The sequence below is a fragment of the Carlito syrichta genome, unplaced genomic scaffold, assembly GCF_000164805.1.
Source record: "Carlito syrichta isolate Samal-C Ts95f unplaced genomic scaffold, Tarsius_syrichta-2.0.1 Scaffold301542, whole genome shotgun sequence".
Classification (NCBI taxonomy): domain Eukaryota; kingdom Metazoa; phylum Chordata; class Mammalia; order Primates; family Tarsiidae; genus Carlito; species Carlito syrichta.
The window spans coordinates 1,384,675-1,406,389 of NW_007245638.1; the positions used below are offsets into that span (position 1 = coordinate 1,384,675).

General features: G+C 45.8%; 1 protein-coding gene across 1 annotated transcript in view; it reads right to left on the reverse strand.

Moving 5' to 3' along the window:
• The window catches only part of SLIT3 (slit guidance ligand 3), a 628,209-nt gene that overhangs the window by 149,128 nt on the left and 457,366 nt on the right, over positions 1-21,715 (reverse strand). Inside the window, exons 6-8 of the mRNA XM_008054837.1 lie at positions 17,568-17,639; positions 11,122-11,285; positions 666-807 (exon numbers count right to left, since the gene is read on the reverse strand). Of these exons, the coding sequence (XP_008053028.1) occupies positions 666-807; positions 11,122-11,285; positions 17,568-17,639 (378 nt within the window). The remainder of the gene's footprint in view (positions 1-665; positions 808-11,121; positions 11,286-17,567; positions 17,640-21,715) is intronic.

Consider the following 21,715-nt stretch of genomic DNA (forward strand, 5'->3'; position numbering starts at 1 on the left):
TGATCCTTCCACCTCAGCCTCCACCACGCTCAGTCTCACAACCATTTTATAGAGCATGTGCCCAGGGCTGAGGACTGTGTGAAGTGCTTCTCATGCGGGATTTCATTAAGTTTTCACAATGACCCATTCAGGTGGAATTCTATAATTATCCTATTATTATAGGTGAGAAAACTGAAGATGAAAGAGACATTATTTTACCTGAAATCACACAGCTAGTAAATGGTAGTCAGGATGTACACAGTGTGGTTCTAGGACAGGGATTGGCAAACTCACTGGGAAGAGCCAGAGGGAACAAATTTGAGGCCTTGTGGGTCATAAGGACAAATTCAAGGCCTTGTAGGCCCCACAGTCTTCTGTCGCAGCTACTCAACGCTGCCATCCAAGAGCAGCCATAGACAGGACCCATACAAATGGGTGTGGAAGTATTCCAAGAAAATTTATTAACAAAAATAGGTGCTGGGTGTATTTGGCCCATGGGCTGTAGCTTGCTCTGCTCTTGTCTATGCTCTTGGCCACGAGCTGTCATACCTGGGAAAGTCTGGAAGGATAACAAAGGGGTTCCTGAGTGTTTTGAGTGCTCAGCTCCAACAGTTCACCATGCTGATGGCCTAGGACAGAACAGTGAAACTCGCCAGGTCTGGAGGGGCAGCGGATGGGGCACTTACATTTCGACGATGCCCTCTGGCAAGTTGGCGGGGATCTCTGTCAAGCTCTTTCCTCGACAGTCCACGATGTTATTGCTGCAAGTGCAGGGCGAAGGGCAGGAGATGGAGTTGGCATTGCAGGATGGGGACTCCGAGTGGGGGCCTGTGGGTCAGGACACAATGATCAACCCGTGTCAGTGTCAGGAACTGCCTGGACTTCTGTGTCCTTAACCAGCATCCCAAGGATGCAGCATGACCTACTACGCTACCTGAAGAATCATCACCAACTGACATCTCCCCTCACTGGAAACCACAGGTGCCACAGGCTAAATATTCAGCAAAGAGGAGAGAATCCGACCTTGACCTCACTATTTCTGGACTGTTCCACCTACTCTGTTGTTCTGTCATCTTGGTCTTTCAAAGAGTAGCCTCAGAGTCAACCATTGATGGCCATTGTCTTGCTAGACTCTGGTGTGTCCATGTGTTCTTGGAGCTATGGCTGTCGTCATGTTTCCTGGCTTTGGCCCCCTTCCCTACCTTGGGGAGGTGAATCTTCCCTCTCTCTCTCTCTCCAATTTACTTTCTAAATAAACTATATTTTCCAATCTAAAAAAGAATATGCAGCTGAGATCCAAGTATAATGCATGTGCTGGGACCACACTCTCAGGGTGTGCCCCAGGCTTTTGGCTTTTATCTGGTGACTGAATGCTCAGTGTAGACATAGCTGTAGACCTTTCTCCAGTGGCTGGAAGTCAATGGAGACATCAAAACCAGGTGGCAGAATTTCCCCATTTGGGACATCAATACCATCAAAATGTCAATATAATCATCAGCAGTGACACCCAAGGCGTTTCCAAATGGCTTTTATGTCCAGAGAACATACAAAAAAACTTACCTTACCAGAAAAAAGGGTAAATAAGTTACTACATATTTTGGAGCCAGCTCTTAATTTGTTTGAGGTTCAAAACAGTGTGAATTTAAAGCAAAGTGATAGAAACCCAGGCAAACAGTACCAAATAACTTATTTAGAAAGTCAAGCATAGATAGACATACCCATTCCTAACCTAACTCAAGACTCAAAGAGTCACCAAGGATCTTACTTGCTTTCTCTGGTGGTCACATGAAATTCTCAATGCAAGAAGCAAATCCAAACGTTTTAAAGACATTGTAGACATTTTCAAGCTATGCTACCTCAGAGTGAGGTCAGAATCTCAAACACATTGTTCACTTTTCAAAGAAGAGTATTACGATTCAAAAAGGAAGACCAGGCTGGGTACGGTGGCTCACATTTGTAATCCCAGCACTCTGGGAGGTTGAGGTGTGAAGATTTCTTGAGCCCAGAAGTTCGAGACCAGCTGAGGAGGCGACACAGCAAGACCTTGTCTCTACAAAAAAATTAGCCAGGCATGGTGCACATCCGTGCCTAAGGCAGAAGGAGTGCCTGAGCCCAAGAGGTTGAGGCTGCGGTGAGCCATGACCATGCCACAGTACTCCAGCCTGGTTGTCAGAGCAAGACCCTGACTCGAAAAATGAAAAGAAAAAAAAGTCCCCACCTCCCCCACCCCCAACTCTCCTTGGACCTCATCCACACATGCTGGATCTAGCCAGCAGGGGTGATTTCCATTTCTTTCCAGATCTCCCTCTCCCAACAAAGGGCCATGGCTGAAACCAAACTCAAACGGGCTCTGCAGAATCCCTCACTGCTCAGACCTGAGGCCACTGGCTAATGGCTCTTGGGTACAGATGAACATAAAACATGAGAAATGTCTGTAGGGAAATAATGATTTTTGGTTTGCCCCTTGTTCACTGGAGAAATAGAATCTAGGCAGGAGAATGGGTCTAGTGACAGTGGTTGAGTCCAAGGACCAACCAGATCTGGGGCAAGTCCTCACTGAGACTCTGAGGCTTAAAGTGGAGGGTCCCCTACGTTTGTCCCCATGACCCAATGGACACCTGTAGCTTAACTTGGAATGTTCACCTTCCCACAAAGCACCAGCCCAGTGACCACAGATTCTTACTTCCCTTGACCTTATCAACATACAAAACACAAAACAAAACTTAAAAACAGCCTCTAAGTTGGGATGTTGGAGAACATCTCTTGCCCAGGGTTCAAGGACTTTACAGTCACCAGTGCCACACTAGTGGATCTGATGGAGACCATGGAAAATGTCAGAGATGATGACCTAAAATCCCAGCTGGCACATTCCCCTAGAGAAAGCAGTGTTTTTGTTTCAAACGGGGGAAAAGCCTTATGTTTCGAGAAAGTCATAGCATCAGAGAGCCAGCCTGCATAAGCCTCCTCTCAGGAATGAGAGAGTCTTGTGGCTCAGAGTATGGGCTCTGGAGTCCCACTACCTCTATCTGAATCCTGGTTCTATCATTTCCTCCTTATTTCCCTGTGCCTTAGTCTTCCCCATCTGTAAAAATGGGGAAAAATAAAAATACTTATTACACAGCATGATTTTGCTGTGAAGGCATAGGAAATTAACGCATGAAATAAATGAATGTATTTAGAAGAATACATGGTCTAAGGTAAGCTCTTAGCAATGTTAGTTGTTGTTGTTGTTATTGGATTTGCTCCTGTCACTAACTGTCTGCAAGACCTTGGACAAGTCCCAGTCCCCCTCTGTTCCCCTCTCTGAGTTTTTTCGTTTTCCATGTCAGTGAGAAGGAGTTTGGACCATGTGATTTCTGAAGTCATTTTTGGGACTACTCCTGGGCTTCAGAATGAAGAGGAAGGAAGACCCTAACATCCTTTGTCCTCCTCTGCTTACCTCTCTTTGCAGGAAGCAAGGGGGATTGATGGTGTGAAGGGCTTCCATCCCCGTCACCCACATCCCAGGGAGGCTGGGAGCAGTTGGCCTCAGATGTCAGGGTTTTTGAAGTGCAGATGATGTTCCCCAAGGAAAAGTGCCAGGCCCAGCCTTCCACATCAAGGGGAGAGCACACCTGCCAGAGCCAGGGAGAATCCCCACGCGGAACACTTCCTGTTCTGGGCACATCAGGGAGGGGACTCTGAGCTCTTACATGTCCTTTCAGCTGGGGGGATCGGAAGGCCTTTCCTCTTTTGATCTGTTAAAATATTACTTGGATGGGGTCTGTGAGAAAAGACATCACATCCAAGGGTTTATAACATAGCTGGAAGTTCTGACACAAAGTTTTCTCATAGGTACCCCTTCTGACTTCTATGTTGAAATCAGTTCTGTTCTAAACCAGACCCAGGCTACAGCCACGAGTCCCCTGGGAACTACCCCCAGGATAGACTCGATTTGTTGGCAGTATGAGTTACATTTCAAGGGATGCTGTCAAAGCGGAAAAAGCCTTTGAAAAAGATTCCTTAACCAGGTCACTAACAACACCTTTAATTACGCAGAGAGAAACAGTGGTAATTATAGCCCCTGATAGCACCCTGGGTGGCAGTTTCCCAGCCAAGCGTTCATGTCATGCATGGTGAGGACGTACCGTCTTGCTCAAACAAGACACTTTGGGCTTAAAATGGGGTTGAAGTATGGGTTCATTTTCTCTGGAATATTCTCCCCTGATCGATGTGGATGGACCAAGCCTATTCGTCCGTGGGCCTCTGAGACCTGTAGGGAGGAAGTCCATCCCCTTTGCTCTCTGTCTCTTCACAGACCGAAATGGGAATACAAATTCTATAAGGACAGTAACTTTTACTGTCTTAATCACTATTGGACTCTCAGTGTCGAAAACAAGGTTCACCATAAAACACAGACTAGGCCAGGCATGGTGGCCTGCGCTTGTAATTCCAGCACTTTGGGAGGTTGAGGTGGGAAGACTGCTTAAGGCCAGGAGTTCGAGACCTGGGCAACACAGTAAGACCCAGTCTTTACAAAAACAAAACAAAACAAGAAAAAACCAAAAAGCCAGGCATGCCGTTATGTGCCTATAGTCTCAGTTACTCAGGAGGCTGAGGTAGGAGGACCTCTTGAGACCAGGAATTTGAAACTACAGTGAACTGATTGTGCCAAAGCTTCCTCTGTGCCAAACAAGGTAGGAACTAGGATGTCCAGCCTCCAGATGTCTCCTACGCCTCCCAGGATTTGAAGAGGGACAGGGCAGAGCTTGAAAGAATTAAAGCCCTTTCCAGTTCTTTTCTGATCATCAGGGTGCCACTTCCCAGTCCAGGGGGCATTCAGTGAGTGACAAGGCAGGGAGCGTCCCAGCCAAAACTTGCACTGAGTCCCTGTGGTTGCCAGTGTGGGCATTGTACTAGACATCCTCTCTCTGCGGCTTATATGACTCCCTTCAAGTTCTCAGAGAAAAGAAAGATGGCATGATGATCAGGGACCTGGCTGCAGTCCAGCCATCATCCCATCTTTGTTCCTCTCCTATGTAGCAAAATAGGGGTGATCATCATGCTGGAAGCAGAAGGTCCTAACTTGCCTGCCCAGGTAAGGGGGCAAAGATGACCAAACTTCAGAACTAGATGGGCTTGTGGAGATGCCAGGCCTAGAAGCCTCAAAAGAGGAGAGCATTAGCCCAAGGACACAGTAGTGACCAACTAAGAACCTCCATTGTTCTAAAAATAGCAACTAACATTCACTGAATGTTTACTATGTGCCAATGATACTGCATCGAGTGCTTTGATCTCACTGGATGCTCATAAAACCCAAGATTCTGTTATTCTTATTTCCATTAGAATAAGACAAGGAAACTGAGAAATAGGGAGTCAAGCAGGCTGCCCAGGATCACAGAACTAGTGATGACAACATTCTAACATTTGGTCTAGCACTCTTCTGTCTACTTTGCCAAAAAGATACCCCAAATGGCTCTCTTTGTGCCATGAAATTGAAAACCATCAGAGCCTTGGCATCTCATGAGATAGGAAGAGCAGGCCCAGGGGCTGAGACGTAGATTGTGGAAGCTACACTGGCCGTGGACAAACACTCTTGCGTTAGAGCTGTGTTTATTTCTTTCTGTCTTTAAAAAACCCTCACCTGCCATGAGATATCATCTCACCCCAGTTAGAGTAGCTATTATCAAAAAGAGCAAGAATAACAATGCTGGTGTGGATGTGGAGAAAGGGGAATGCCAGGACACTGTTGGTGGAAATGTAATTAGTACAGCCATTATGGAAAACAGTATGGAGGCGTCTCATAAAATTAAAAATAGAACCACCATATGAGCCAACAATTCTACTTTGGGGGTATAGCCAAAGGAAATGAAAGAAATATGTGGAAGAGGTGTCTGCACGCTCATGGTTATTGCAGTACTATTCACAATTGCTGTGACATGGAAGCAACTTAAGTGTCTACCAGAGAATGAATGGATAAAGAAAATGTGGATAAAGAAAATTCCACATATACAAAGTGGAATACTATTCAGTTATCAAAAAGAAGGAAATCGTTATCTGTGGCAACATGGAGGAACATACAGGATATTGTTGCATAAAATAAGCCAGGCACAGAAAGACAAATACTATACTACATGATCTCACCCACGTGTGGAATAGAAAAAAGTTTATCTCACAGAAGAAGAGAGGAGAATGGTGGTTACCAGGGATGGGGCAGAGTAGGTAGAGTAGGGAAGGGAGGGGAGATAGAGAGAGATTGGTTAACAGGTATAAAGTGACAGATAGGAGGAACAAGTTCTTGTGCTATATTACACAGTAGGGTGACTATGGTTAATGATTATGCATCGTATATTTCAAAACAGCTAGAAGATTCTGAATGTTCTCACCACAAAGAAATGACAAATATATGAGGTGATGAATATGCTAAATACCCTGATTCGATTTTTACACAATGCATACGTGAATCAGGACATCACACTGTATCCTATAAATATGTTCAATTATAAACAAAATGATAAAACTTATAGAATATTTTGAAAGTTTAAGCAACAATAAAAACCTAATGTGGTAGAGTGCACAGAGTCAAAAACTCCAATGGCCTTGTGAGAATATGGAAATAAATTAATTCCAATATTCAAATTAAGCATCCCTACTGGCCTCTGGCCTTTCAAAAGACAACAACAGACTGCAGTGACAATGGGACTCTAGCAATTATGATGAGAATATAAATGAATGTGATTTAAATACCAGAGGCATGATAATTTTGGGAATGACTAAATAAAACTAATAATCTCATTCTTGCAATGTCCAATTATGGTGTTTTAATTAAAACCTCCTAAGGAGATGGGTGGCTAGTCATGGGTGGCTAGTCATGGCTTACCTTAATTATCTTTATACTTAGTAACTAGTCCCAAATTTTAAAAAAAAGAAGAAAAAAAGGGAGTTTCTTATTTCCAGGAAGATAAGCATATTTCATTTTTAATAATAAATGAACTATTTATTGAGAGGCTATTAGGATCAAGCATGGTTCTAGGCATTGGGGCACCTGAAAAAGTATAAGATGTGGCCCCTTATTATTAGAAGAAAAGATTAATGTCTTTATAAAAAGATAGCTCACACTCAAGGCCAAGAGTAGATAAGTGTGAAACAGATGGACAAAGCAATGGGTTCAAAGATATTCAAAGGAAAGAGATAATTGACTCAGGAGGTCAAGTATTTAACTAATAACCTTGAATTACAAATTGCAACTAATAGAAACCCTCTCAGATTAAGTTACCAGGAAATTAACACATGAAGATAAATCCTAAAATTTAACCCCCCAAATAAACCCTTTAGGTAAAGATGGAAAGAACAAGACTAGTAACTCATATGACATGAACTTTTTCTCTAGTCTATGATCGTGAACTCTGATAAAGCTCTGGTTTGGTCCAGGCAACAAGCAGCATGGACTGCAAAGTCTTCTAGCCCTAGGCCCTAGCCTTCACCTTGAAACCAGAAAAGTTCACAGAAATTCTTTCAGCAGTAGCTAAAGGAAGCCAAGTAGTCAAGTCGTATAACACAGAAAAAAAGGTTAATGAAAACATAATGGTATAATCCCCCACCCTTGTGAAAAGTTCCCAATTGTCTCCCCAGAGGAAGAAAATAAATACTGGAAGGGTACAGTTGACAGAGGCAAGGAATTTTGCCCAAGTACACTGCTAGCACATTTCTGGGTTAGTTAGAGTGATAAGAAGCCCACATCCAGGGCTTCTGGGGAGAAGGGGCTGGGCTCCAGACAGTTGAATTTAATTCAAAGGGAGATATCAGGGACTTGGGCAGGCAGGGCCCTCACAGGCTGAGCAAGATAAAGCTCTTGCCTGTCTCTGGAGTCATGTGTTGGGTGAATTTTTCTGATACCATTTAAGGGCCCAGGGAGCTTTTCTCCTGCTGCCTTGATAGGGACTGCTGGTGATGAAGCCACATCCAGGGATGGTTTAATTGGTGCCCTGGTGCCTCTCTCTCTCCTGCGCAGATGACCTCTATTTTTAAAGAGAAGTTCTTGTCCTCTGTTCTTGACTGAATTTCTCCTCCTGTGAGTTCCTGGGAGAACAGCTTGGTGGGGAAAGGGCGGGGGGGTTGTGGTTTTGCAGTTTAAAACAACCACAATCAGATCCATACAAAACAGCCTCCTTCAGATGCCTGGCTGTGCTCTGGCATCGGGACAGGACTTGCACTGTCGGTGGGGGTGTGTGGCAAGGTGGTCAGTCCATGAGTATAACTCTTCTCTTTAACCTCCTCTCTGGGGCCTCGGAGACTGGCCACTGGGGTTTTAACCAGAGCCTTCTTCCACACGGCCTCCTCTGACACCCTTTCATCGCCGTCTCACAAAGGGTCTTTATCAATTATCGAAGAGTCAGTGGTAGTTTTGGAGGTATGTGCCTCCTGCACCTCAGTAATGATGGTAGTGGTTCATTCCTCACCAATATTCAATGCACCAGGGCGCCACAACCATGATATCTGACCTTGACCTTTTCGGAACTGACCCATCTCAGCAGTCTAGCTTTTAGCCCATGAGAACCCATTAGAAGACTTAAAGAATCCCTTATGTCTAGGGGTCCCAATATGTTACCATCCTAAACTTGTACTACAGGAGAGAGGGTAGAGGTTAATAGCATATTGATGTCTGCAGTCTTTGGACTAAATCTTCATGTTCTCAAAAGACACCTGGCTTCATATTAAGACGCTCCAGGAGCCAGGTGTGGTGGCTTGCGCCTGAATTGCCAGCATTCTGGGAGGTTAAGGTGAGAGAACTGCTTGAGCCCAGGAGTTTGAGACCAGCCTGAGCAACATAGCGAGACCTTATCTCTATAAAAAAATTAAAAAAAAAAAATTAGCCAGGTGTGATGGTATGCACCTGTAGTCCTAGCTACTCGGGAAGCTGAGTTCGTGAAAGGCTCGCCTGGGCCTAGAAGGTCAAGGCTGCAGTGAGTTGTGATTATGCCCTAGCACTCCAGTCTGGGTGACAGAGTGAGACTCTGACTCAGAAAAAAAAGTTACAGGGACCATTGCAAGTGATGGGCTCACCTATCTTCTAGTTGTAGTCTTTTCAAAGGAGGGAGATTTGAGGCACTAGCATTTCCGAAAAGTAGGAGGGTCACCCTTTCTCCCACAGTTTTGGATCCTGATGGCGCACTGTTTCGGCACTCCTTTGGTAGGAAGGTGCTTTCCTGACAAGTGGAATTCATGGTTGTGCACTGCATTAAACTTGGCACCCACCTATAATGATGTGTTTTAACATTCTCTCTAATTAGTTTTTCTCACCAGCTCTTGGATGACTCCTGCACTCTATAATCATTTCTTTCACTGGCACTTATGCCGATATTGCACCCTTTGCCTGATAATTACTGTAATTATCATCACTATATTTGAATTTGGTGCCTGTGTGATAAACGGTTTTATTCTATGTGTTTGATGGGAAGTGATTTCTAAGTGGGCGTCCATAGGAAGTTATTGAGGTGCTACTTGAGACATGTTAAATATTTTTAGATAATAAATAACGTGCTGAAGAAATAACATGGAAGGAGAAGCAGCAGAGAATGAGATGAAGCAGAATTTAAGAAAAATTCTTGTATATTGCAAACACTGTCTAGGAGCAGAAGAGGGCTGGCCTTGCTGGGGCCCGGCAGCCTATGCTGGACTTAGTAAGCCCTCAGTATCGAAGGTGGTGTCATGTTAACAAAGGTTAACAAGGTTAAGAGAAGGCAAGAGAAATGAGGACCCCATAGTGATAAGCTCCCTACTGTCCTCATTCCCCCTGTATACCAACTCCCCATGTTCAGCCTTTAGAGGCCACTAGGCCCCAAATCCAGAACTGAGTTCCCGGAAATCCAAATACCTCAACTGAATGCTTTTTTTTTCCCCTTATTTTTATTTATTTATTTTTTTGAGTCAGAGTCTCATTCTGTCACCCAGACTGGAGTGCAGTGGAACGATCACAATTCACTGCAGCCTTTACCTTGTGGGCTCAGGTGGTCCTTCCACCTCACTCTTCCAAGTGGCTGAACCACAAGTACATGTCATCACATCTGGCTAATTTTTTGATTTATTGTAGAGGTGAGGTCTTGCCAAGTTGCTCAGGCTGGTCTTGAACCTCTTGGCCCAGGCAATCCTCTTGCCGCCACCTCCCAAGGGGTTGAGATTACAGGCATGAGTCACCACGCTTGATTTCATTTTTTTTCCTTTTTTGAGGACATCAAGGAATTAATTACCTCTACTTCTTTGCCACCACAAAAGTGAAGAGGAGGTGGGCATAGAAGATGTCAATGAAAAGTAAAAACAAACAAGCCAGCAGTATGTAGGACCTGTTTTAAAAGTGATGTTCTGTCTTTTGGGAAGATTTTCTCGGCTCACTCAACCACCTCCCACCCCTGGAGATCTGAGCTGTCTTCAGCGGTGTGTCTGTACGGTCCTGTTTTCTGTGCTATGGAGGCAATCTGTGCTTCTATTACACTTCAATTACCCACAGATCAAACTCTTACGTTTCCTCAGCACATTTTGTGGGCCCACTAAACTAGAATAATTAAGCTCCACTTACTTAGCTTTTACCAAGTGCTGTGTATTATGCTAAGTGCTTTATATGCATTATTTTGCTTAATCCTCCCACCCATCCTTTGAGTTATGTACCATTATTATTTCCATTTTTGTGGACTAGTGGGAACTTGCCAAAGTCACACACTAGCAAGGGGCAGAGCTGGGATTTCCAGTCAAGCAGGCTGACACTACAACCTACAGTGCTCCTGTCTCCCAACTGCTACGAGCAACTGGGCGATGGGAACGTTCGGGTTTTGCAGATGCTAAAACGGGTTTCCATGCCACACGTCTTTCAATAACCATTATGTTTCTTAGCATCCATGGACTATGGGGCTTAGAAAGTGATTCATGATGTTGTTGAGCAAGTTCTTTTACTAGACGACAAGTGCTTCTGTCTTTAAATTCCACGAGGCACACCAGAGTTCTTTAAGTGATGACTGACTACTGGAGACAACCTGTGGGGTTCCCTCCACTCCAAGCTCTAGGCTAGGGTGTATGTCCAAGGCCAAGAGGATGGTAGGGAGAGCTGATGAGTGGATGAGTTACGACTTGCGTGGACCAGGGGGGTGAGGAGAGCGGGTGGGGCAGCCTCACCTGCACACACATATTCTTTCTTCTGCACATCGGCCACGTTGAAGCCCCTCAGGTGCACAGGAGCCATGCAGAGTGTGAACTGGCCAACTGTCCGCCGCTGCCTCAGCCAATCGGAGAGCCAGGCTAGGTGGCAGTCACAGTACAGGTGGTTGGAATGGAGGCGCCTGCGAGAGGGAGGGACACAGGGAAAACGCTGTCACAGAGTGAAATGGGGAGGCTGCCACTGGCTCAACAAGAGTGGGCAAAACCTCTGCTGCCCCCATCCCTAGGGTGACAGTCCTCATGCGCCCAGGGACACATTTCCCTCTGCACTCCTGATAAATGGGAGCTTCAACCCTTTCATTGCTAGGCCACATCCAAAGGACGCCCCAGGGGTTCTGAGCAATTGCCATGTCCTAATAGCAATCCCACCTTTTTCTTTTCCACACAAGCCTCAGACCCTAGGAGAGGGAGAACATTATTAATAGTGTCAATTCTGACGCAAGCCAAGCTTACAAAGGGGCAACTCATTTGCAAATGTTAGTACTTTAGCTAGCATGAGTTATAGCCGGCTTGAAACATGCTTCTCAGTCAATGCCACGGTCCGTAGGGGCAGATGGCTGAGATATGCCGCTGCCTTTACCTCTTAGTTGTCCCTCTTCATCCCCTCCCTAAGTGTCCCTTAGTGAACCCACTGCTGGTGGGGCTAAAACCAATAACACACCACTTGGGGCGAGCAGGGTGCAGATCGAAGGGAGCTTTTTGAAGGATATATCTTCCCTCTATTCTTCTGTTAAATCAGGCGTCCACACTGGACTCACAATCCATAGCAATCTCCCCATAGTACCCTTCTTCTCCTTCCCAAGTTCAATTCCATCGTCTGTATTCGCTATTTTGACAGATTCAGGCACCTTTGAAAAGATTTTTCTAACCAGTTCCAGGACCCTCTGGCTTCCCCCATCTAGTAGCTGTGATTCCAGATCAACTTCTTGTCTCTGAGTGAATAAGTATCCTTAGGGGAATCTGTATGTTCTACCTCTGAGGGGAATCCCATCCCATGGGCTAAATGCCTTGAATTTCCTTTCCACTGCCTGAGAGGCAAACTAAGGCTGTCCAGGGAAGTCTTAAGGTTCTTCCCCAAGGGGTTTCCGATTTTTCCACATTCCCTACAACCCCAAGTCATTAGAAGTGGGGTGTGTGGTGGCGGGGGGCGGGGGGGAGCAGGGTGGGAGATGATTTTAGTCACACCAGTTCATCATGTACTTGTGTTTCTGATGCAAATTTTAAATGCCTGATCCTGGACATGCTAATCAGCTAGCGGTATCTAGGGACGTTCAAGTATTCTGTGTCAAGCCAGTTAATTCTGAGTGTCAGCCCGAAGGAGTGGCTCGGGCTCCCTCCACGCCTGGAATGGAGAGAGCTGAAGGGCTCTTGACCATACTCCACTTAGCGTAAGGTCAACATCACTAAACACTGGCCACTACCTCTGGCTGCATGTCTGCAGAGCCTTCCTGCCACTTGGCCTCCAGGAGGCCAGGGCCACTGGAGGACTTAGTTGCCTCATGGGGCCCCAGAGTCCAACCTGTTAGACAGACTAGATGAGCCCATATTCCACATAAAATGTATGTTTTTCTGCTAAAATGTTTTTGAAAATATTTTTGCAATTTTGTTTTAAAAATTATTGCTCTGGGTGTAATTTTTTTTTCATTTCGTAGTGGGTTACACACATTTTCATAGGCACCTAGGCCTAAGATATAAGGAGTACAATAGGTCCCACACAATTCTACCATTTGAGTTTCAAAGCTCAGAGCCCCTGAGCTGAAGCAGCACTGCTTCCTCTTAGCCTGGACTCTAGAAAAAACTGAGACAGGCAGGAATGGGTCAGAGAGTCCAAATCCTAAGTAGGAGGGAAGAACCTCAGTTCTAGAAGGGAAAGTAAGACCTCTGTCTATTCAACAAACAACCATATTGTGCCAGGAACAGAGAGGAGGCTTTGCAGTGGACTTTCAGCTAGTGACTATTCCCTACAAGCAGGAAGGCAGAGAGAAAATTTCATGGCCAGCAAGCCTCCACCAGATAGAAACATTGCCTAGGAAACTGACAATAGCAAGTCTGTCTGTGGGACAGGGAAGAGCACAGGGCAGGCTGCAGTGGCATGCGTGGGCCGAGGTGCCGATCTTTTGTGTGCCAGGAAAAGCAGAACCTTTTAATGAGAGTGTGGCTTTTATTTGGAAAGGCGGATGCCCTCTTGGGCAGTGAGGCATGAAGCTGAGCCAAGGAGCATGGGTGCACGAGGCGGATCACGGATCAATGCAAACAAATTCCCATTGGTTCCAATCAAGGGTAAGAGATCAATGGAACAGCAAAAATGACGTTTAGGTAAGTCAGATCCTTACTGAGCTGATTAATTTCTGGGATAATAAAAATGTCAGAGGTTTCCCTTATGGAAGATTATATTAGGTTGGTTCTTTTTCAGTTCAGGTTTCTTAACCTTGCTGTAGATAGTTCCTACCTTTTTGTCCAACTTCATAGGAAATTTTTTCCTTTCCCTAAAGGGCTATGGAAAAGAGGTGGCCCGAACTGACTTGGAAGCCGCACCAGGGCTCTTGTCAAAAGTCCAGGGCAGTGCACAGACACTGTTCCCTCCGCTTAGAAATGTTGGAAGAGTTCAGCTGGGCAGATTCTTGACTTTGACAACATGTTTGAGAGATCGAATCAAACAAGACCATCCCAAATACTAACATTAAGATAATGATGATGAGCATCAACTCAGAGCTTGAGCGGTACCAGGAGTAGTTCTAATTCTCCTGAGTGAGAAGGGGCATTACTTTAATTACTCAATACTTTTGGTGAGGTGCAGTGGAAGTGATGCAAGGAAGAGTAGTCCCCTGGGCTCCAGGGCTGCGCAGAACCTCTGTCTCCCCTCCTCTGGGCAGCTGGCACCCGCTCTTCTGCTTTTGTTCCTGTTGAATCAAGTGAACTCAGGCTCTGACAGAAAATTGCCCAAGTTCAACGTTGGCTCTGTCTTCCTAACTTTGACTTTGGGCAGCAATTTAACTCTGAATCTCAGTGTTATCACCTGTAAAATGGGGCTATCCATGGTGGCTCCTCCTAGCACTGTTGTGAGGATTGAAAAGCCTCACAGAAAGCACTTAGCACAGGGCCTGATACACAGCCAACCCCTGAAGAAATGTTTGCTCTTCTTATGACTGAGAGGAGACTAGCTCCAGACGCCAGTCTCTTCCTAACCCATGGCCCCTGCCTGTACCAGGCAATCGTTTCTTATTTAGACACCAGAGCATCAAGGTGGCTCGGTGGACACTGCATGTTGTTCTGCAATCTTTTTCTGACGGACCCATCATATTCCATGTGGATGAAGCCACCTTTACAGCACATAAGGTGAATGAATACAAATGCCAATTTATAAAAGGTGCCTTTTAGCCACAGATGCTAAATTAAATTTCCAGCAAATCCTTTTAGAGAGGGTCAGTGTTCATTTTCGATAAAATGTGGCTTTCTGAATTCAATATAAAAGCTTTCCTTTAGAAATCCCATTTAGGACTTCCTTCCTCTCCTCTCTTCCCTCCTTCTCCACTACCACTCGTCCCCCACCCCCACCCCATAGACACTTTAATTACAGTGAAGGGGGATTAGTCAGCTGGAGTCTCCAGGGAGTTCTGTACAGAGCCATCTCTGAAATTAAACTAAAGAGAAAATGGCAGCCGGCAGGGAGCAAAGAGAACAGGCGAGATTGATTGATTGATCTGAACTCTTCAGATGAATGTTCAGGACGGCAGAGAAGAAAGAAGACAGAGATGAGGGGGAAAAGCACCCAGCTCTCCTGCCCCTCCCCCTCCCCAGAGCACCCTCAACAAAGCACCCCAGCCCAGGGCCTAACCTTGTCCCCCCAGCTCCCACAGAACCAGTCCAGCTCCCATTGCTGCTGTTCCTAGATGGAAAACAATAAAGAGGAGGAGGAAAAAAAAAAATCACAGAAGCAGCCCAGGGGAGCCGGGAGGCTGACTTCTGCAGGTGAGAGTCATTTTTCTTCCATGAAACCCACTTGTCTGGGGGGACGCAGGCCTGGCACCCCGAGGTTCATTTTTGGCTTCATGCCCAGAAGTCCTTGGCCATACTCTGCCCCGGTTCATTTGTGGTTTGCTGGGAACTTTGACGAGGTCTTTGAAGACTAAATGGCTTTTCCTTAAAATTCCATGACGGCAACATGCCATTCTAAGAGGGGGAAGAAAGAAGAGATTTTCTTGGCTCAGTTATGTTATTGTTAAGAGGGCTCCAAGGAAGAATTTGGGGAGCATGGATGAAAACAGGGCTCAGATGATTCTTCTTCTTCTTTTTTTTTTTTTGAGTTGGAGTCTCACTCTGTTGCCCAGACTGGAGTGCAGTGGCCGCTCCCAGCCACCGCAGCCTCGACCTGCTGGGCTCTGGCGATCCTTCCACCTCAGCCTTCCAAGTAGCCAGAACTACAGGCGTGCGCTACCATGCCCGGTTGATCAGTGAGATGAGGTCTCGCTGCCCAGGCGGGTCTTAAACCCACGGCCTCAGGCAATCCACTCACCTCAGCCTCCCAAAGGTGCGGGATTACAGGCTGAGCCACCGAGCCCGGCTTATTATTATTCTTTATGATAACTAGTTTTGTGTGCACACCACATAGTAGGCACTTTACATGTTACAGTACATTTCACCTTCACAACTTTGAGGTAAACTCACTTTCCTTGAAGCACAGAGAGGTGAAGAAGCTTGCTAAATGGCAGAGCTTACATGTAAACTCAGATCTGCCTAACTGCAAACTCTGTGTCCTTCTGAGGGTATTCTGTATTGCCTTCTTATAAGTTCCTTCTTTGGTCTGTATTTTAATCCTTAAAATGCAGTGGTTTGCAAACCGTATGAGCTTTAAAATAGTCAAACGGCATGGTGGCTCATGCAAACCACTGCATTTTAAATCCTAGCACTTTGGGAGGCTGAGGTGGGAGGACTGCTTGAGGCCAGGAGTTCAAGACCAGCTTGGGCAACATAGCAAAGCCCTGCCTTTTAAAAAAACAATATTATAATGATATTATTATTTTTTATGACAACTAGTGTTGTGTGCCCAACTTAGCCAGGCATGGTGGGATCGCTGGATCCCAGGAGTTTGCGGCTGCAGTGAGCTATAATCACACCACTACATTCCAGCCTGGGGAACAAAATGATACCGAGTCTCTATCTCTCTCTCCAAAAGAAAAAAAAAATTCCTGGAAAGCTTGCGAAAACCAGATTGCTGGGCCCCATCTCCAGAGATTGTGATTCTGTAAGTCTGAGGAGACACCTGAAATCCTGCTTTTCTAACAAGTTCCAGGTGATGCTGATGATGCTGCTGTCTAGAGACCCCACTTTGGGTACCACTACTCTAAGGATTTTCAGATTTCATGGATTCTGTATTCTTTAGGAGCACAGATAAGCTGGTTGCTGGAACTTTCAGTCCAGGTTTCTGATAGTGTGATAATAATAATACGACGATCAATATCATTTATTTTCTGCCATGTACTTTACCACTTTAAACATTGAATTTCATCTGATCCTCATCACTTTCCCCATTTATAGAGGAGGAAACTGAAGACAGAGCTAATAGGGGGTCCCACAGGAATTCCAGCCCTTGGCCCTGAATGTATTTGCCTGACTCCCCTGGGAGCTGGCTCTCCCCCACCACTGTGATGCAAACACACTGAAGTTTTACCACACAAGTCAAGCATCAAGTATGAACCTCTTTGGAGAGGCCAACAGAGTCCACTTGCAGAGAAACTTACAAAGAAATTTCTGGCTGAGAGTAGGGAGTCTCTCCAGGTAACAGGAGCACTAGAACTGCTCTCAGTAATGGTCTTCACGGGGAGACTTGCTTCCCAAGCACACACCCTGGAAAAGCTAAGCCCATCTAAGGCATTAAAGAGCCAAGTATTAGAATGACTGCCTTCTGGAATGACAGTATCACCGAGGGAGCAGGTGAGCAGGGAAATGTGGTGGGTGAGGCTGGACAGGATGGAGAGAAGGCAGGACTAGGAGGGGAAAACCATTGTAACCTCTGGCACTATGAGAGAACAGTATGCTATGTGACATCAGCTAAGCAATGGAATCGTCCAGTTCTGTAGGTTCTGTGACAATGTAAAATGAACCATCTTTTCCATCGAGAAGGAAAACACAAACACACGCAACACAGCAAGAATTCCCACAGCCCCAGGGTGAAGAGAAATAAGTCTGTCTGGTGTAGACTAGTGGCTCAGAACCCCAGATGGCACCATGGCCCGTCCTATCTACCCTTACTGACCAATACAGTCCTTGGTTAACAGCAGCAGAAGGAGGCATTAGAATCCAGGAACCATCTGCCACTCATAGAATGGTAAGTGTTATGAGCAGCTTAGGGCACTGCACTTTGAGGTGGGGGGCAGGCGGGGAAGATGCAGGGACTTTTTACTCACAGAGTTCGGATCTTCGGCATGTGGTTGAAGCTGGTAACTGGGATGCGGCTGATGTTGTTGTTGTTGAGGGTGCTGCGGAGACAGAGAGCAAAGGGAGATGATCAGCCAGGGAGAGCACGGCAAGGGGCCCAAGGTACTTGAAGAAGGAGGGGGAGGGATGGCTGTGACTGCCAGAGGGGCCACAGTCAACAGCCATGGCCTGGCCAGGGGGACCGCTAAAGATGAGTGGGCAGGTCCCCAGATGAGAAGTGATTACCGACTCCTGTATCCGAACGGAACCCTCCTTCCCTCCACTGCCCTCTCAGGCCTTGCTCACCCACCCTGAGTAATAATATCTTTCCTGAATTCCTGCCATGTGTGGAGTGCTTCATTATAACATCTCTAATTCTTACACCTACAATGCCAGTTACATATTACTATCCTCACGTTAGAGAGAAGGAAATGGACACACGTCACTTTGCCTAGTAACACGCAAGTCTACTATTGCGGATGAGGAGGCTGAGCTACAGAGAGGGAAAAGACATTCTCCAAGAACCACTGGAGATGGGATTTGAACCCAGCACTAACTCGCCATGCTCTCCTTGCCCCTCCATTGCACAGACTGCCCAGCGCATGATGCTATGTGGATAGGTTATGCTGAATATGTTAGGCATCTTCTGACTCTTCCAGCACATCCTGTCTCAAGTGAGTCTGTGAGCTCTGTGAGGATAGGGACTGCATCTCCTCTTTCTGGGGCTTCTCCGGGACCACACATAGAACTCCCACAGTGCCTCTTAGCACTGACTGCCTCTTTTGCACAAAGCAGAAAGAAAGGTATGAGCTCCACAAATGAACCAGACTGAAATAAGGCTGCTGGAGAATGAAGTCCCGGCTTACCCTTCTAGAAGGACCTATTATGGAAGCCCCAGGAAGCATGGCAGCTGAGGAAGGGCATCTGCAGAGGAGGAGTGTTATGGAGCAGGAGGGCCTTTTCGGACCACTTGGTTCGGTGACCACCCAGATGGAGAGACAATACGTGGGCTAGTCAGGCCTGGTTCTCAGCTCTCTGACCTCACGCTCACCTCTCTGTGCTCTCAAACAGCAAGAGGTAGACACAGCACTTGGTACAATGCTTCATGGTGACCGCTGGTTCCCATGCCCTTTTCTCTGTTCCTCCCAGAACCACATCAGACATCCCCTTCTCAACAACCTAATTCCTCTTATCCTCTCCTGGGTTTCCACGGGCCCTGCTTACTGGCTCAGGAAGGAGCTTTTGCTTGGAAGCCTTCCCTAGTTAAACAGACGTCTTTTGCCCTTGGCTTTTGGTAAACACATGATCTTCCTCTTACAATGCCCTCTACATCATAAGCTCTGCAAGGACCAGACCGTTTTCTATCTTGTGCATTACTATAGCCCCATGACCTGGTCCACGCATGGTTCAAGTCAAGTCTTACTGTTCCCTAGTGGTGTGGCCTTGGGCAAGTTATCAACATCTTTTATCCATAGGTTCTTTATCTGTGGAAGGAAGGAAGTAATGGTACCTATCTCATAGGCTGGTGGAAGGCTTAGCCTGTACTATGTGCTCAGAAAATGGAAGGTCCCATATTACTGACATTGGTGGAAAGAATCTAATACTGTCCTGATCTATTCTACTCCCCCACCCCAAGCTCCATGGAAATAGAAATAGAGCTTCATCCAGCACACAGTGCCCCCACACCTGCCCCGCTAAGGGGCCCTGCACAGACCCCTTTTTCAAGCCCTGGTGACCCCAGTCCAAAGCAGGATTCCAGTGACCACATCTCCCTCTCCCTAAACTATTCCTTGGATCCCCCTGGTCTACTCATGATTTGTTTGGCCAATAAAACCAGAAGGGAGTTTGCTTACACAAAGGACAGAACCTAATTCTTTTGTCTTCCTCTTCCCTGTATTTATTGTGCACCTACCATGTGTCTGGAACTGTGTTAGGCATATGTAACGGTAAACAGGAATGAACAGACCAACTTTATAGCACCTACTTCTGCCTGCTTTGCACTTCACTAATGCACCAAGGCAGATAGTTGGTATTTTATGAAGCTGAACCTCCTTAGCAGTCTTGTTTCGTGTGGCTTCTTTTTTCTGCATGTGTTTGTGTGTACAGGGGCGGGGAGTGGTATCCATCCTGTCTCTGTCCATCCAGAAAGCTTTCAGAATATCTCATCAGATCACACTGAAGAATTTGTCACTCCCGTTAGAATAAGCTCTCTACCTTGGCAGGGAGCTTCCTGCGGGTGAGGACTGTGCTCCCCTCCCCTGCTTCACTGGATTATAGAAGCCTCCAGGGTGGACATGATGCTTTCATTTCCCCTTCCATCCATCTCAGAGTTCTGCGATCTTCACTTGGGGGATACCAAGTTAGGGTTGTTGACTGATTACTAGTCAAAAAAATCTGAGCATCATCCTCCTTATCTCTCAGAGGCAAAAAGCAAAAGGACTTTGCAGAGGAGGGGCTTCTTCCTGTCCGTGCCCAGTCACTCAACATCGGCTGGAGTTCACAGCCTGGCTCTAATTTAGCTGGATATACAGCACAGCTATATGCAGGGCTTCAACCGTCACTGCATCCGGCGGTAGTCCGGCGGCGATGACTTATTAATGTATTACTACACTGATATTTAAATGTGAGTCGTAATGAGAGCTATAAAACATTTACGATAATAGCAATTATTCCAGAACCAAAATGACTAAACACAGAACTCAGACTTTCATGATTTGCTGCTTGGGGCTGGCCAGCCCAGAGATGTCAGAGGATTGGTCACCTCTCAGGCGCTGATCTCTATGACAGCTGCACTTTCTGTTTCTCTAATAAACACAGATTTATCTGATTTCTAGTCTTGGCAGCTTTTGCCCACGCACAGGGCACTGTGCTCTCTCTGGTTCTTGTGCCGTTGCCTAAGTAGCTGGCATTCAATGGAGGCATGGTTGTTACGACCTTGTCACGGCGAAGTACAGTTGGTGAGCATGGACCTTGAAGGCAGAGATCGGCTTCTCTTAGATTCTGGCTCTGCCACTTAGTCTATGCAACCATGGGCAAATTTCTTAATCTCATTACGTTTCCTCCATTGTAACATGGAGATAAGAATAGCACCAAGCTCATAGAGATTTAGTGGTGATTAAATGAGATGTTACTAAAAATTGCCAACCTGAACTGAGAGCTTTCTATATACCAGACAGGCTCTGGTCTAAGGGAGCTACAGTGGGCCATTGCATTTCATTTCTCCCCTCATCCCATGAGGTGGGGACTTTTGTTATCACATCCATTTCATGAATGGAGCAAGCGATGGTACCAAGATTTAAATCCAAGCAAGTCTGACTCCGGAAATGAGGCCTGTATTTATTTCCTGTGGCTGCTGTAACAGATGACCATGGATGTAGTGGCTTAAAACAATACAAGTTTATTCTCTTATAGTCTGGAGGTCAGAAGTCTAGAATAGGTTCACAGGTTTCTACACTGTTGGTAGGAGTGCAAATTAGTACAATCTATCCCATGTATCACCTATCTCATGGAAATTGGTATGGAGATTTCTCAAAGAACTAAAAGTAGATCTACCATTTGATCCAGCAATGTAGCTACTAGGTATCTACCCAAAGGAACAGAGGTCATTACACAAAAAAGACATCTGCTCTCAGACATTCATCACAGCACAATTCACAATCACAAAGATGTGGAATCAACCTAAATGCCCATCAACTGATAAAATGAGAATGAAAATGTGGTGTGTGTATATATGTATACAAAGGGTGCCAAAAAATGTATACACATTTTAAGAAAGGAAAAAAGGATATTAAAATTATAATACTCAAAATCTACTGATAACAAAAGATGAATGCAAATCACGTTTGACTTCTGCAATTACAAGAGATGCTCAAAGTGGTTACCAGCAACATCCAGACACTTCTGATGACGGCGAACTACTGCAGGACTTGTTGCTGTGTGAGGCCTCCCAGATCTTCCCTTGTGCACATCACACACAGTACCATGTGTCTCAGACTTATCATGAATGTGTGCAGTTGTTAGGCTGTTGGAGGTTCTGTTGCATACTCACACCTCCGTTGTCATAATTCTGCATTGTTCTCGAATTTTTTTTTTTTGAGTTGGAGTCTCACTCTGTCGCCCAGACTGGAGTGCAGTGGCC